General features: G+C 46.6%; 1 protein-coding gene across 2 annotated transcripts in view; it reads left to right on the plus strand.

Annotated features, from left to right (window-relative positions):
• Positions 1-10,678, plus strand: part of JAG1 (jagged canonical Notch ligand 1) — a 36,052-nt gene extending 25,374 nt beyond the window's left edge. Inside the window, exons 12-26 of one of the 2 annotated variants that reach the window (XM_064382241.1) lie at positions 82-255; positions 684-834; positions 1,698-1,862; positions 2,374-2,487; positions 2,989-3,102; positions 3,204-3,317; positions 3,477-3,593; positions 4,064-4,091; positions 4,554-4,639; positions 5,813-5,926; positions 6,507-6,616; positions 6,706-6,939; positions 7,154-7,285; positions 7,475-7,625; positions 8,415-10,678. In XM_064382241.1, the coding sequence (XP_064238311.1) occupies positions 82-255; positions 684-834; positions 1,698-1,862; positions 2,374-2,487; positions 2,989-3,102; positions 3,204-3,317; positions 3,477-3,593; positions 4,064-4,091; positions 4,554-4,639; positions 5,813-5,926; positions 6,507-6,616; positions 6,706-6,939; positions 7,154-7,285; positions 7,475-7,625; positions 8,415-8,872 (2,262 nt within the window). In that variant the 3' untranslated portion in view covers positions 8,873-10,678. The remainder of the gene's footprint in view (positions 1-81; positions 256-683; positions 835-1,697; positions 1,863-2,373; positions 2,488-2,988; positions 3,103-3,203; positions 3,318-3,476; positions 3,594-4,063; positions 4,092-4,553; positions 4,640-5,812; positions 5,927-6,506; positions 6,617-6,705; positions 6,940-7,153; positions 7,286-7,474; positions 7,626-8,414) is intronic. The other variant, XM_021665718.2, reaches the window with a different exon arrangement.
• The last annotated feature ends 5,625 nt before the right edge of the window (positions 10,679-16,303 follow it).

Here is a 16,303-nt window from a genome sequence, read left to right on the forward strand (position 1 = left end):
AGACATGCTAAACCGCTGAAGCCCTGTGTTTGTGGAATACATAGAAAAAAAAGCATGTGTCTCTACCCACTTCTCTTCCAGGACTTGGTTAATGGTTATCGCTGTATCTGTCCACCTGGCTATGCAGGCGATCATTGTGAGAGAGACATCGATGAATGTGCCAGCAACCCCTGTTTGAATGGGGGTCACTGTCAGAATGAAATCAACAGATTCCAGTGTCTGTGTCCCACTGGTTTCTCTGGAAACCTCTGTCAGGTGAGTGGTGGCAAAACCTCAGATGGCCAAGTTTTTACAGCAGAGCCACCGTGTTCTCCGCTTCCCCTTTACTCCTCCCTCAGCTCTTATGTCTGGAATTTCATGATGTCTGTTAACATCCTATTAATGAGAGAGTCTCTGCTAGACAAATGCTGGTGGAAGGAGATATTTATGAATTTTCTTCTTAGTGTCTTGGCTTTGTGTTCCGTGTGGTTCCCTCTACCCCCTCTCATGCTCCCTCTCCCAGTCTGCCCTGTTGTTTCAAATACTGGACACTAGCACTCCCTAGGGCATAGAGATGTACAGGGTGTCTCCTAAGAGAAGCAGAAGGATCTGTCGGATTCCAGCGTCTGCTGCCCAGAGAAGTTATTGTGACACCTTGGTTTTACTTTGGTCCCTCCCCTTTTTCCTGTTCCTGATATTTGCAGCTGGACATCGATTATTGTGAGCCCAATCCCTGCCAGAACGGTGCTCAGTGCTACAACCGCGCCAGCGACTATTTCTGCAAGTGCCCTGAGGACTATGAGGGCAAGAACTGCTCACACCTGAAAGATCACTGCCGCACAACCCCCTGCGAAGGTACCTCCCTTCCCCCAGGACATGGCTGTCTCCAGACTTTCTCCTTTTGTCCCCACTTGCTACCACTGCCCCTTGCTACTCTTCAGAAGTAATGTATTGGTGAGGAGGACCTCTAGATTGAAATCATCCTGTCTGACTGTGTAGAGAGGCCACAACATGTGGAAATAATCTATTCAGGCCTGCCAGTGGGAAAGCCATGTCTACAAGTGGCCCAGGGGAGAGAATGTGAAATCCATTTAGCATTCCTGTTCAGGGGTGGGCTGATCTGCAATGCTGAGGCAAATGCCTGAGAACATCACTGTCAACAGAACTTCCTGCAACGGCGGCGGACGGTGGGAATGTTCTGTATCTGCACGGTCAGGTATGGGAGCCCAAGGCCAAGTACCATGTGACTAGTGCAACTAGAAACTGATTTTATTTCATTTTAATTCATTTAAATGTGAATAGCCGCATGTGGCCAGTGGCTGCTGTTTTAGGGTAGCACCACATTTAAAGCTTTTATAAGGCTGTCCTTGAGCCTTGCTTAAGTAAAATCAAGAAGGAAGTAAAGCAGGTCCTTTTTCCTTAGCAAGTGTTTAGCAAATTGGGTAGATGTCAAAGGTAGGATGAAGAGGACCCACGAGCATGTGGGTTTCCTGGGTGTGGAGGGAGAAGATGCTTTAAAACTCTCTCTGCCTGGAGTCTCCACCTTGCCTGTCATAATGTGACGTGGCACGTTGCCAGTATCTTGGCTTCCCTGGGGTGTGTCTCATTAGCCAGAGGGTCCCTGTCTTCAGGAAAGTGGGCTTGGCCCAGGCCCTTGGCTTAGGAACCCCGTGTCTGTGGGTGCATGGCTGTGATCTGATCCCACGCCTATCTTCTAGTGATTGACAGCTGCACAGTGGCCATGGCTTCCAACGACACACCTGAAGGGGTGCGGTATATCTCCTCGAACGTCTGTGGTCCCCACGGGAAGTGCAAGAGTCAGTCGGGAGGCAAATTCACCTGTGACTGTAACAAAGGCTTCACGGGAACATACTGCCATGAAAGTAAGACTCCCTCATCAGGGAATGGACCAGTGCTTCCCCAGCCTGCCCTTGCCCCTCCCTGGGATCACTGGTGTTGAAATTGTTTTAATCAGAAACAGTAAGGCTGGGGAGACCGGTCAAGGTTTATCCTTACAACTGGGATCTAAGACTGAGGTCGTGTTCAATTGACCAGATCACTCTGCCTCCAAGCCTCCATATCTATGTTGGAACATTCTGGAAAGTTGCTAGATTGGGCGGTTCCTCTTTTCTATAGGAGTTTCTTCCCACTTTCACCAGGTATAGGTGACTGAACACCCAGGGGAGGGCGTTAAATTAAGTGGGTGAGGCACTCTCCGGAAGCCTCTGCTTGATAAGCCACCTGTCTAATTTGAGAAACAGCCTGGATGGAGGGTAGCAGGTGGAGGTGCTGGGTGCATTGTCAGGAGGCAGCCATGAAAACTGTCAAATGGTGCTTGTATATGACTTCACATGTCCTTCAGTTCCTTTTTTGTGCTTTCCTTTTTTTTCACAGATATTAATGACTGTGAGAGCAACCCCTGTAAAAATGGTGGCACTTGCATTGATGGTGTCAACTCCTACAAGTGCATCTGTAGCGACGGCTGGGAGGGGGCCTACTGTGAAACCAGTGAGTCTGCCACTCTCTGGGGAGCTCTGGGATGCATTGGTCATGTTGAAGGGATCCCACTTCAACTTGGGAAGCTTTGCTTTGTACTGGAAATCTCTGGAAGCCAGACCCCAGTGATTTGTGCAATGGGATGATATCACTTGTGTCTCATTTGCATTTATGAGTACTGACGACAGCTTGTGGGGAGCAACTTCTGCTGAGGAGCTATAGAATTAGACTGTTTAATAAAGATAAATATTCCTGCTTGGAAGGAAAGTCATATTTCTATTGTAATTTTCATGGGACTTCCAGAGGCCCACCCCTATTTTGGCTAACTTGTGGCATTCGAAGTAACCCGGCTGGGAGCTCCTTTATGGAAAAGGCTGATTGTGTTAAAGTACTAGGACGGTGGCTGTTCTCAGAACAGGGTGTTGGATGTAGCAGTAGGACAGGCTTGGCTCTCGCCTGTCGTGAGTGGTCCTGGAATTCATCTTCAACCGGCTGTCGTCTCCTTGATTCTAGATATTAATGACTGCAGCCAGAACCCCTGCCACAATGGGGGCACGTGTCGTGACCTGGTCAATGACTTCTACTGTGACTGTAAAAACGGGTGGAAAGGAAAGACCTGCCACTCTCGTAAGTGGTAGTTGGCCTTGGGTGCTATCTCTGGGACCCTTCCCTCTGTCTTCTTCGGGAGCGGGGGCCACTGGGACTTACGCTGAGATATTTTCCTCCAGGTGACAGTCAGTGTGATGAGGCCACATGCAACAATGGTGGAACCTGCTATGACGAGGGGGATGCTTTTAAGTGCATGTGTCCTGGCGGCTGGGAAGGAACCACCTGTAACATAGGTAACTTTCTCCCTCACGTGGTATCTGCAGTGGGTGTGGCCACCTGGGTGTGTCTGCTGGGTAGCCCCTGGAGCTTATGATGACTGGGCCTGGTTCTTGCCCCTCCAGACTGTTTCTAGATACTCAGGCAGGGTGGTCATGTCTGCTCTTATTTTATAGCGCGAAACAGTAGCTGCCTTCCCAACCCCTGCCACAATGGGGGCACATGTGTGGTCAACGGCGAGTCCTTTACGTGCGTCTGCAAGGAAGGCTGGGAGGGGCCCATCTGTACTCAGAGTGAGTGTCCTCCCCCTTGAACTCTCCCAGGGCTGTCGGAGCAGATCCTGACACCCTTGGGGACTTGCAATGGAAACCAGAAGCAGAGCTGTTTGATGTCTGCTTTTGTATCACCTGGGTCTGCACTAATGACTTGATGGGATACAGCCCTGACCTGGGCATGAGAAAGTCACCAATGAGATAAGTGGAGACAGATGGCGTCTTGGTTCCCAGCTCTGGGTCTGACCAGCAGCCTGTCTCCTTCCATTCTCACCCCTGCCCCTGTCCCCTACCAGGGCCTCTTCCTCTACATGTGTCCCACAGCCAATGAAACTAAGTGTGGTGTGGGCCTGGTTCCAATTTAGCAAAGGTATTTTGCTGGTGTGAACTACAACTCTATCGTTGGGGTATTATGGAAATACGTGGTGGTTTTACTTAGGGCTAAGACCGCTTTCCCTGTTGAAGGCCTCACTGTTGTCTTTTCTTTGCAGATACCAATGACTGCAGCCCTCATCCCTGGTAAGTGTGACATCCTTTTAAGCCGGCACTTGTCCGATGTCATGTGGGTGGGAGTCACCCAGGGATCGTGTTTAAAATGCAAGTTCTGAGTCCGGAGGTCTGGGGTGGGGCTTCAGACTGCTTTTCTAACAAGCTCCCAGGTGAAGTGATCCTGCTGCTCCGTGGCCCACACTTTAATTAGCCAGGTCGCGTCTTCATTTAGAGCAGTGATTTTTCAACCTTGGCTGCACACCAGAATCACCTGGGGAGCTTTTAAAAATCCCACTGCCTGGGCTGCAACCAAGACCTATGAAATTAGACTTTCTGGGGGTGGGACCCAGGCATCAGTATTTTTAAAGCTCCCCAGGCAATGGCCATGGGGTGAGAGCCATTGACTGTAACTGGTGTGGTGACATGTGAGTGATTGCCAGCCAGAGTAATGGACTGGGAGGTTAGTAACCAAGGTGGTCTTTGCTTTCTTAGTTACAACAGCGGCACCTGTGTGGATGGAGACAACTGGTACCGGTGCGAATGTGCCCCGGGTTTTGCTGGGCCCGACTGCAGAATAAGTAAGGACTGTCCCTGTCTGGTTTTCCCGACGGCTTTGCCCCTTCATTCCATGCCTCAGCCCAAGCTTTCATCTTTCAAAACAATTAAAGCCTCCGTTCCCTTTAAGTGGCTCTCGTAGAGCAAACGATCTCCCTCCTCCAGCTGGGATTAAGATACCCCAGGCTGTATCCTCCCAGGTACCTGCTGGTGGTTCCCTGGGTGGTGTAGGCCTCCTTGTTTTTGGGGAGAGAGTGCCAGCCACAGAGTTGGATGATAAATCTACACTGGGGTCCTGAAGAAAGTGTGTGCGTTTCCCCGTGACTAACCTGAAATGGGCAAGCCGACTAAACAGCTATACTGGTATAAGATAGAGCTGATGCAAACGAAAGGGAGCACGACTGTGGCTTCCAGAGGCTGGTCTGTGCTGGGTCTGATCAGACCCTGGAGAAATGATTAAAACAAGAAAATAGGAGCAGGCAATGCAGTTTTTCGAGAAGCTTAGAGTGTATTATTTTGAGCCTTTTCTCTATTTTTTTTACATGCTCTTTCTCTTACAAAACAAAAAAGGTGCTAGAGTAGTTATGGCTTTATTCTTATACCCAAATAGTCTGAAATTTTACTGGTGCTTGAAATCCAAGTCTGGGATTAACTAGTCTTCAGCACTCAATGAAGGCAGGTTGTATCTGTTTCATGTTTCTAAATAAACAGTTGGCAAACCGTGGCCTAGGGGCCGTATCCAGCCCACTGTCTGTTTCTATAAATACAGTTTTCTTGGCACACAGCCACACATTCATTTACATATTGTCTACAGCTACTTTCGTGATACCACAAGAGTTGAATAGTTGTGACAGAGACTATATACCCCACAAAGTCCAAAATGTTTACTATCTGATCCTTTCCAGGAAACTTTGCCAGATTTGCTGAAAATTGTACTGTCAGAGAAAGGAATCAAATTAAAAATGGCCTCAAAATGGTTCTCCACTGTTAGAAGTCAGGATGGTGATGATCTTTGGGGACCAGTGATTGGAGGTTTTTGCAATAGATTATCTGTTTCTTTTTTGGGGTGCTGTTTACCCGAGTGAAAATTCATCAAGCTTATGATAATATCCTTTCCTTGTATGTTTTGTCAATTAAAACAATCTCAAAACATTGCTATACACCATCAGACCCTAAACTTGAACCATTTTTCCTAGACATCAACGAATGCCAGTCTTCACCTTGTGCCTTTGGGGCAACCTGTGTGGATGAGATCAATGGCTACCGGTGTGTCTGTCCCCCAGGGCACAGTGGTGCCAAGTGCCAGGAAGGTATGTGTGCCAGGCTTCAGCTGCCCATGGGTCTTCTGGGGTGAGCAGGCTTTACAGTCACCATTTTGACTCTTCACAAATAAGCCACTGTGCTCAGGGAGGGAACACACAGTGGGGGCTGCAAGGAAAGGGAAACATGAAGAGTCTTCCCTAAAACGGGTACCTGTTGTTTTTGGTCAGCTATTGCCACAATACTGTACCAAACCATCCCAAACTGCTGTGGCTTGCAGCAAGCATTATTTTTACTGCTCAGGATATGCAGCATGGGCAGACAGATTGTGCTGTGCATTGGGTTCAGGTGGACCAGTGGCTGTGTCTGCGGCATATCCTTTCATCGCAAATGGTAGGCATGCTAGAGGCTCTGCTCACATCACATCTGCCAATGTTACATTGGCCAGAGAAGGTCATGTGGCCAAGCACAGCCAGCAAAGGCAGGAAGTACACGTGCCTGTTACTGTGGGAAGAATGATCTTCACATGGCAAAGGGCACACGTGTAACCATTTCATAGCAGGGACCAAAGAACTGAACCCTGATCCGGTTCACAGAAAAATAGACTGCTCATGAGTCTCCTCCTGTCAGTTTCAGGAAGACCTTGCATCACCATGGGGAGTGTGATACCAGATGGGGCCAAATGGGATGATGACTGTAACACCTGCCAGTGTCTGAATGGACGGATTGCCTGCTCAAAGGTAGGACATGATGGCTGCTGCAGTTCACCTGTGTTCTGCAATCAGGGGTGAGCATGCCTACTAAGCTGCCAGCTTCTGTTCTTCTCCAGGTCTGGTGTGGCCCTCGACCTTGCCTGCTCCACAAAGGGCACAGCGAGTGCCCTAGCGGGCAGAGCTGCATCCCCATCCTGGACGACCAGTGCTTCGTCCGCCCCTGCACTGGTGTGGGCGAGTGTCGGTCTTCCGGTCTCCAGCCGGTGAAGACGAAGTGCACCTCTGACTCCTATTACCAGGATAATTGTGCAAACATCACGTTCACCTTTAACAAGGAGATGATGTCACCAGTATGTAACATACTTTTTTAAAAAATTTGGAATGGTGGATGTCTGCTTGCTTTAAAGGAGGAATATCATGAGCTAGATTCTACTTCTCCCTAGCATAAATTCCTATCCTTTAGCAAAGTGAGCTTGAACTTAGTCCAAACTCAAAGAGAACATCTCAACCTTTTGTTTTTCCTCTCAATCTTACACGTGTGTGGATTTTTAAAAACCGTTTTAGGGTCTTACCACTGAGCACATTTGCAGTGAATTGAGGAATTTGAATATTCTGAAGAATGTTTCCGCTGAATATTCAATCTATATCGCTTGTGAGCCTTCTCCTTCTGCGAACAATGAAATACACGTGGCCATTGTAAGTATAAGACCCATTCACACCTCATTATTTGACTGCAAGGCAGTTAACAAACTTTGGTTAACTAATGTCCAAATGGAGCAAATTCACTGACAAAAAAGCTTTACAGACACAGATTGTCAAGTAATTTTGAAGAAAGGCTGCTTTGAATATTCCCCTGACTTTCAAGTCTGACAATTCTTTTTCCAGTCTGCTGAAGATATACGGGATGATGGAAATCCAGTCAAGGAAATCACCGACAAAATCATCGATCTTGTTAGTAAACGTGATGGAAACAGCTCATTGATTGCTGCCGTTGCAGAAGTAAGAGTTCAGAGGCAGCCTCAGAAGAACAGAACAGGTAGGTGCTGAGTGGGAAAGTGATGATCGTCAGACCATCTCATTACACTATTCAATAAAGCCATCAGGTCCGGGGATTACCTGGCAGTGCCCTACTCTCGCAGGAGCTCCCAATTTAACTGAGAACTGAGGCCAGCCTACCCTACTGAGGTCACATGGCCCATGGGAACAGAGGTGTGCTTCATATTTTCCTTCCCAACATGTTGTGCAGGCTTCTCTGCAGAACAGGTATTGTGCCTAGATCCATCACAAAGCCCTAGGACACTGCTTGTCCTTTGTCCTTGAGCTTGAGGCTATACAAAGCCTGACTTGACATTTTGGTATCCTGGGACATTGCAGAGCTCGATGGCCCTTCAGGATGTCCAGGCTTCCCTCCTGAGGATCTCGAGAGAGAGACTGGGCACGGAGCCACGGCGTGTTTGAGCTGTCTATGCTAATTTGAATCGGGTTTCTAGTTCTGAAAACCGATTCCTGTACTGAGCTGCCTCAGTAGCTAGACTTAACAAGGCACTGCTCTCCCCATGTGAAGCCAAAGAGCCTGTGGGAGCTGCTGCTCCACCCAGTCTCTCCAGGGATAAGAGTATCAAGGTCTACAGGGGCCTGATCTCAGCATTTGCTTATCAAGCTGTGAAGTGACCACATGCAATGACAAAAAGGGACTTGTCCCCAAGGCTCCCATCTTGGGGACAAAGGGCAGGAGAACCACTGTTGGTATTGTTTTGTTCCCGTAATGATGCTTTTTTTTTCTTTCTTTCTTGGAGAGTTAATTGGTTTTGTGCCTGCCTTACAGATTTCCTGGTGCCCTTGCTGAGCTCTGTCTTAACCGTGGCTTGGATCTGTTGCTTGGCGACGGCCTTGTACTGGTGCCTGCGGAAGAGGCGGAAGCCAGGCAGCCACACACACTCAGCCTCTGAGGACAACACCACCAACAACGTGCGGGAGCAGCTGAACCAGATCAAAAACCCCATCGAGAAACATGGGGCCAACACGGTCCCCATCAAGGATTACGAGAATAAAAACTCCAAAATGTCTAAAATAAGGACACACAACTCCGAAGTTGAAGAGGACGACATGGATAAACACCAGCAGAAAGCGCGGTTTGCCAAGCAGCCAGCGTACACGCTGGTAGACAGAGAAGAGAAGCCCCCCAACAGCACGCCGACAAAACACCCAAACTGGACAAACAAACAGGACAACAGAGACTTGGAAAGTGCCCAGAGCTTAAACCGGATGGAGTACATCGTATAGCAGATAGCGGGCACTGCCGCTGCTAGGTAGAATCTGAGGGCTTGTAGTTCTTTAAACTGTCGGGTCATACTCGAGTCTGAGGCTGTTGTTGACTTAGAATCCCTGTGTTAATTTAAGTTTTGACAAGCTGGCTTACACTGGCAATGGTAGTTTCTGTGGTTGGCTGGGAAATCGAGTGCCGCATCTCACAGCTATGCAAAAATGAGTCGACAGTACCCCGGTTGTGTGTCCCCCTGCAGCAGACAGGTCTCTCTGATCGGGCTTCCAGGAGCCTGCCCAGCCCCCCCGGCCCCAGTCTTTGAGCTCCCACTTCTGCCAGATGTCCTAATGGTGATGCAGTCTTAGATCATAGTTTTATTTATATTTATTGACTCTTGAGTTGTTTTTGTATATTGGTTTTATGATGACGTACAAGTAGTTCTGTATTTGAAAGTGCCTTTGCAGCTCAGAACCACAGCAACGATCACAAATGACTTTATTATTTATTTTTTTTATTGTATTTTTGTTGTTGGGGGAGGGGGGACGTTGATGTCAGCAGTTGCTGGTAAAATGAAGAATTTAAAGAAGAAAAAAATGTGTCAAAAGTAGAACTTTGTATAGTTATGTAAATAATTCTTTTTTATTAATCACTGTGTATATTTGATTTATTAACTTAATAATCAAGAGCCTTAAAACATCATTCCTTTTTATTTATATGTATGTGTTTAGAATTGAAGGTTTTTGATAGCATTGTAAGCGTATGGCTTTATTTTTTTGAACTTTTCTCATTACTTGTTGCCTATAAGCCAAAATTAAGGTGTTTGAAAATAGTTTATTTTAAAACAATAGGATGGGCTTCTGTGCCCGGAATACTGATGGAATTTTTTTGTACGATGTCAGATGTTTAAAACACCTATATAGCATCACTTAAAACACGTTTTAAGGACTGACTGAGGCAGTTTGAGGATTAGTCTAGAACAGGTTTTTTGTTTTTTCAGCTTTAGACTTGAAAAGAGACAGGCAGGTGATCTGCTGCAGAGCAGTAAGGGAACAAGTTGAGCTATGACATAAATAGCCAAATGTGAGTGGTTGAATATGATTAAAAATATCAAATTAATTGTGTGAAGTTGGAAGCACACCAATCTTATTTTGTAAATTCTGATTTCTTTTCACCATTCGTATGTAATACTGAACCACTTGTAGATTTGATTTTTTTTTTTATCTACTGCATTTAGGGAGTATTCTAATAAGCTAGTTGAATACTTGAACCATAAAATGTCCAGTAAGATCACTGTTTAGATTTGCCATAGAGTACACTGCCTGCCTTAAGTGAGGAAATCAAAGTGCTATTACCAAGCTCAAGATCAAAAAGGCTTATAAAACAGAGTAATCTTGTTGGTTCACCATTGAGACCGTGAAGATACTTTGTATTGTCCTATTAGTGTTATATGAACATAAAAATGCATCTTTGATGTGTTGTTCCTGGCAATAAATTTTGAAAAGTAATATTTATTAAATTTTTTTGTATGAAAACATGGAACAGTGTGGCCTCTTCTGAGCTGAAGTAGTTCTTCCCGGCCTTGCCGTGAGCTTCTGCCACCCCACTGAATCTGTTCTGGTAATTGGGGTATAATAGGCTCCACCTGACACAGGCACAGAGGACGAACTGAAAGCCTTTTCAACCACAAAACTCATCTGAAGTTCTCAATGACCTGGGGCTGCTGTGAAGCTGGAGCTGTGGGAGCCCCATCTAGGGGAGCCTTGATTCCGTTGTTATTCAACAGCAAGTGTGAATACTGCTTGAATAAACACCACTGGATTAATGGCCTGTAGTGTAGAGGTGAATTGTTTGTGAGCAATCACGGGAACTGGCCACCGCACTGAAAGGGTTTTCAAGGGTTTGGAATTGGTGTCGGGAAATGAGCAGGGAGATTTAATGTCTGCTTTTTTTTTCCTGGTTACTTAGATTCATATTAATGTCCTGTTGTAAGGGTGTGGTCTGAAATGACTCGCGCACATTTACCCGTGGGGTGGTTTCCTCTCAGCACAGGAGGTGGTAGTTGCAAGCTTCTGGTGTTCCGGCTCATCTACTCATCACCTTGTTCCCAGGAATGAGTAGTTCTGGCCTCACCATGCAGCCTTGGCGTGCTGGTGTTCTGCTCTTCTGTGAGGTTCTAGAGTCAGGCTGTCCCCACCTGTAAAGAGCTCCGGTTCTCTCACTTGTGGCTGCTGTAGGCCCTGCCCCCCACTTACTTGTGTGGTGGGCTGTGGGGGAAGCTTTGCCTCTGGCACCTCTGCAGAAGGATTGAGCTGTGGTAACCAGCACGTGGACAGCTTCCAGCAGCCGTGCAGAGTCACCAGGAGTTCCCTGCTTCTGGTTGGGAAAGGCAAAGCTTACCTTTCTCTCACAGCTGTCCCCCAGCACTTCAACGTTCAGGCCCGTCCACCCACGTCTGGTTTTCATACAACTGGCACAGCAAACCTTGAATGGAGGAAAAGCTGATGGGGATGTTTTTCTTTATTCTTGGGGAAGTTTTTTTTTCTTCTAGGCTTGGAGTTGTGTTCTCTAAGGAACATCTTGATTAAGAATGGCTTTAAGTGCCCTTGGCTCCTTGTTTGTTAGCAGAGGCCATCCAGGGATTCAGGGCTGTGACAGCCCTAAGAGTGGCCAGCACTGTTTTGGCTCATTGGGGAGGTAGCCTGAAGGACCTGGACAGCGAAGAGTCTAGGTTTCCATGACATCTCCCTGCCCTAGCGTAGCTCTGCTTTGCCACTCATGTCTGCCAGTAGACAGCTGGTTTCTGCAAGGTGGGGTCAAAGGGAGGGAGGAGACATTTTGCAGTACTGGAGTCAAACACTATCCTGAAGCAATATCTTGTTCTGGTGGTTTATAAACTTGGATTCTGCAGGACCCCAGAATTCCTGGGGTAGCTGCCAAATGCTGTTGTGCCAAGGGAAAAAAAAAAGTTGAATGAACCTCTGCAATTCTTTATTCCAGGAGGGAAGGGATCTTGGGATTCCTGGGTGTTGTCTTATCTCACCTTCTGTCTGGGATACCCTTGGTATTGGGAGGGCATAGATCAGGCTCCTCTGGACGTGGCAAAGTGCCAGGACTTTAATTGTGAAGGGTGGCTTTTCCCCTTCCTTCAGAAAGAAGGAAGCAAGCAGGCAATGGTGCTCTGGTTATTGTGGGGTTAGGGAAGTAGAGAGGAAGGGACTCGGTGCCTTTACCATTTCATTCATTCCTCATGAATGCTCTGGACTCTCTTTAAAGGGGCCCTCGAAGAAACAATTTTCAGTCCAGAAACTTGGCTAACTAGAACTCTAGCATTAGAATATACCATGAAACTCCAGGAAAGAACACTTAAAGTTGGTGTTTTTAGGATGGGAAGCCCTGTCCTGAGATTCTAGACTTACATGATGCAGAATTTGAGGGTAAAGATGTATCTTAATTGACTAAAAGCCAAATGAGACTGATGAATTGCAAGAGGGTTTACAATTTTAAGATGCAGATTCCCAGGCCTGATCCACGACCCTATTCCATCAGACGCACCAGAAGTGGAGCCTGGGAATTTGAATTTTTGACCAGCTCACTCTTCCTCTTCCACTCATGCACAGTAAAAATTAGGAGCAACTCTGCTAAGGTACTACAGTACCAGCTCTTCATTAATTATAATGTTTTTCCTCCTTGTTAAACTGAATTAAATAGCCTGGAAGCCAGTTTGTTGCTAAATTGCCACCTGACATCATTTTTAAGTAAAATAATTATACTGCCCCTTAAGCAAGTTGTGGTCTAAGTGCTTCATGCCTATTAGCTGATCTGAGGGGTCAGTGAGTCAAAATTAACTTATTTAGTAATATTTCTTAGGTAGCAAAGAGCCAAATGGGCCAGAGCATGGGTTTCCCACCTTTTTAAATGACTTACACCTGTCTGCTCCATAGTGAGCAAGTGTGCAGCAAAAAACCAGTTGCCTTTAAAGGGAAAAAAATCTTCTACAAGCCTATCGGGCTTTGAAACTTGGGCTGAGCAATGCTCTACCATTTCCGTTTCAACTATGGGTCCCTTTCTTGCCTCTACTGGGAATGAGAAACCGGAGTTCAGAGGTTCCTGGTCTGGGAAGACATACAAGCACATGGGTTATGGGAAGCCTCCTCCTGCTAATGTGTATTTATACTTTGTAAGCTCTGATTCATCCAAGCATTGGAACAGAAATCTGCTTCCTGAGGTTCTGTTTTTAAATAGATAGTTTGCAAAAACAACAATTATTTTTCTTAACATTTTTTTTTCCACCCCACAAGCAGCTAAACATCCTGGCTCAGGGTATGTCAGCAATGCCAACAAACAGCTTGGTTATCTGGGCCAGAAGGATGCCCTGAGGCAGTTCTCTACGGTTCTGGCCCCAGAAGTCTTAAAAAACAAAGTTTAAAAACCATTAAGGCAATCTTGTTGCATCACTTCAAATCCACGAGGTATTTCAGGGTCTATTAAAAATAACGAATTTCCGTTTGTGAGCCACTGCCTTCCAATGGCTGTTAAAACTAAGAGTAGGTTGGGGGGAGTGGTGCTTGTCGGGCTGCAGTGGTATCACTGCCTGGCAGCTGAGGAACCTAAACCCTGCATGGCACCCTCTGAGATCATGGCAAAAGGGTGTGGCTCTCTTGCTTTGGACATATATTCTGCCTGTATTACTTGCTCTTGCACGCTGGGCACAACCTTCCTGGCTTAGAGTGCGTTTCTTTCAAGTCCAAGGTAGCTTTTATGAGTCTCAAATTATGTATCATTATGCATGGATCCAGTATTAACCTGTGATAGGCAAGTCAGGAAAATTAACTTGGAGAATAAAGGCTCTTAAATCCAATAAGAACCTTGAATTGAGGTCTGCCTGCTACCTTCTCCAACCCACCCCCACTGCAAATATCCACACCAGGGCACCCAAGGGTTGAGTTATCCAGAAAGCAAACGCAGATGCCAGCAACATGAAAGTAACAGCTTTGTTTTAAAGAGAAGCAATCTTGCAGGGCTGGCGGGGCTCATCAGTGATCCCAGAGGGAAATACAAGTTTGCAGCTGGCTTCCTAATCACTACTCAGGCAACCAAACAGGCTGGCCCTCTCTGTTCGGCACCTGAAGAGTGAAAAGCTGCTTCATTTTATCCTTGCCGAGGTATGTGCAGTTGAAATACCTTCATCATAGACTCACAGGATGTTAATGCAATCAAGGGCCTTGCCCATCAAAGGTTCTAACCCCCACTACTTTCCCGGACGAGTAAACTGAGGCCCAGAGAGGTTCAAGGACTTGTCTGAGGTTATACAGAGAGTTAGCAATAGAAAGAACTACAACGTGGGGCTCCTGCTTCCTGGGCTGCTGTGTTTTCTGCCTCTTCTGGGAATTTGCTAGGTTTATGTCCGGATCCTGCCCTTAGTGTGATTTTCAAAGGTGAAGCCTTGGGAGATCAGCACTTCACAAAAATGGATGCAAAGGCTCAAGGGAGGTCACAGGAAGTGGCTGCTAAGACAGTGTCGTCAATCTGAGCTGGTTTTGCCTAGAAAGTGACATCTTTATAAATCCGGGAGCAATAGGTGTTTTCTGCATCAAAGGCAGATTAAGCCCTAGCTCCTTTGTAGGCTGTTCCTTTGTTCTTGGGACATTTCCAATTTCCCTTTTAGTTTTTGCTTCATAGAATTAAAATGAGTTGCAGGAAGAGAGGTTCAGAAAGGAAACAGACAGCCCCACTAGGTCCTACAGCTCCCTGCCGTAGGACATTTTACAGGCGTCTTCAGAACAGCACTGCTGCTCACTGGGTCTGAGATGCAGGTGCCAGGGTCCTGGCCAGCGTCAAGTGATTGCAATTATCATTAGGCCTCATCCCTTGTTCTCTAGCCGCTCCCACTCCCCCTGGTAGCTTCCTTCCAGGTTATCACCGCAAAAACACCTAAGTATTTTACAGGACTAAAATCCAGATCACTTGAATGTGATGAAGTTTGCCACGTCCAGTATGTGGTTGGACCAGTTCAGACACACCTGAGAGTTCCTGGAACTGCCTGTGGGCAGCTCTGCTTCCTCCATCTGACATCCCCAAAAGGCTACGCCTCCACACTCCTCCACCCAGCACTGACGGATTAGCAACATCTCCCACAAATCATCCTTAACCTGTTTGTCGTGTCAGGGTAGGCCAGAATTACATTCTATGTAGAAGTTTCCTCTGCGCCAGGCACCCATACTGAGTGACTTGGAAAAACCCCATCCCCAAGACAGAAACATAAAACCTCCAGGTTCAGGACCTGAACAATCAGATGCCCTGAGGGGACTCTCACTGGCTTTGCAGTGATGTTACTTTGGAAGTATTTTTGAAAGAACTTACAGCATAAAGCAGAAAGGAAGAGCACAAACGTGATACACCATAAAGATCTGCAAAAAAAAAACAAAGGAAAAAGTGCCTCTAGTACAGTAAAGGGAGTGGGAAAGAGCAGGGAGGGACCACAACCTCTGGCTTTCTCCACCTCCACGCCCCGTCATTTCTGTGCTTCCTGAGCTCTCAGTCAGTGTTGGCTGCAGTGCAGTTACAAAAGAGGTCCTGAACATCTCCTGCAGAGTGTCTGGCTTCCACATGGGCCTGACTGTTACTAGACTTCACTAGACTGTTACTTTCACCTGCTTGGTGTGCAAAGCCAGGCTGTGTGCTTAGTGATCAAGAGGATGCATTCTGGATCGAGATACCTTTGATTGCAATCGCAGCTCTTCCTCCCAGCTCCTGGTTTGGAATCTTCCACCTGTGTGTTCTAACAACACAGTTTCTGGGCTTTGGGGTTTGCTAGACCTGGATTCTAGGCACTGCCACTTACTAACTTGGCAAGAAACTTGGGCAAATTTCTAAAATTCTTTGTACCTCAGTTTCCTCTTATGTCATGCTGATAATAAATGTGTGCCACTGTACTATTCATGAAAAGGAGTACAGGAAAAGGAAAGAACGCTGCTTTCAGTATTTGCTCTAAGCAACCATTAAAAGATTAAGGAATTCAGCAAGATTCCAACTGACAGTCTACTTTCTCACCTACACCAATGAACTGGGCCTGTCAGAGAAGAGTTAAGTGCTGTTGGATCTGGTCATAGGCAGGACTCCATGATGGCTCCCAAAGGTCCCCGGCCCCTGGTTATTCAATCAAACACTAATCCTGGTACTGCTGTGAAGGGATTTTGCAGATGTCATTAAAGTCTCAAATCTGTTAGCCTTCAAATACAGATTATCCAGGTGGGGCTGACCTAATTACAGGAGATTTTTAAAACCAGAGAGTTTTCTCTGGCTGGTCACAGAAGGAGAAGTCAAAGAGATTCAAAGCATGAAAGTGATTCAATGCCAAGATTTCTCCATTAATGAAATGAAGGGGGTCACGTGGCAAGGACCTTCAAAATGGCTTCTAGGAAATCCCCTGCCAACAGCCAGTGGGACAACGC

The sequence above is a fragment of the Aotus nancymaae genome, unplaced genomic scaffold (genome assembly GCF_030222135.1).
Source record: "Aotus nancymaae isolate 86718 unplaced genomic scaffold, 86718_ANA_hifiasm-v0.15.2.pri h1tg000029l, whole genome shotgun sequence".
NCBI classification, from domain to species: Eukaryota; Metazoa; Chordata; class Mammalia; order Primates; family Aotidae; genus Aotus; species Aotus nancymaae.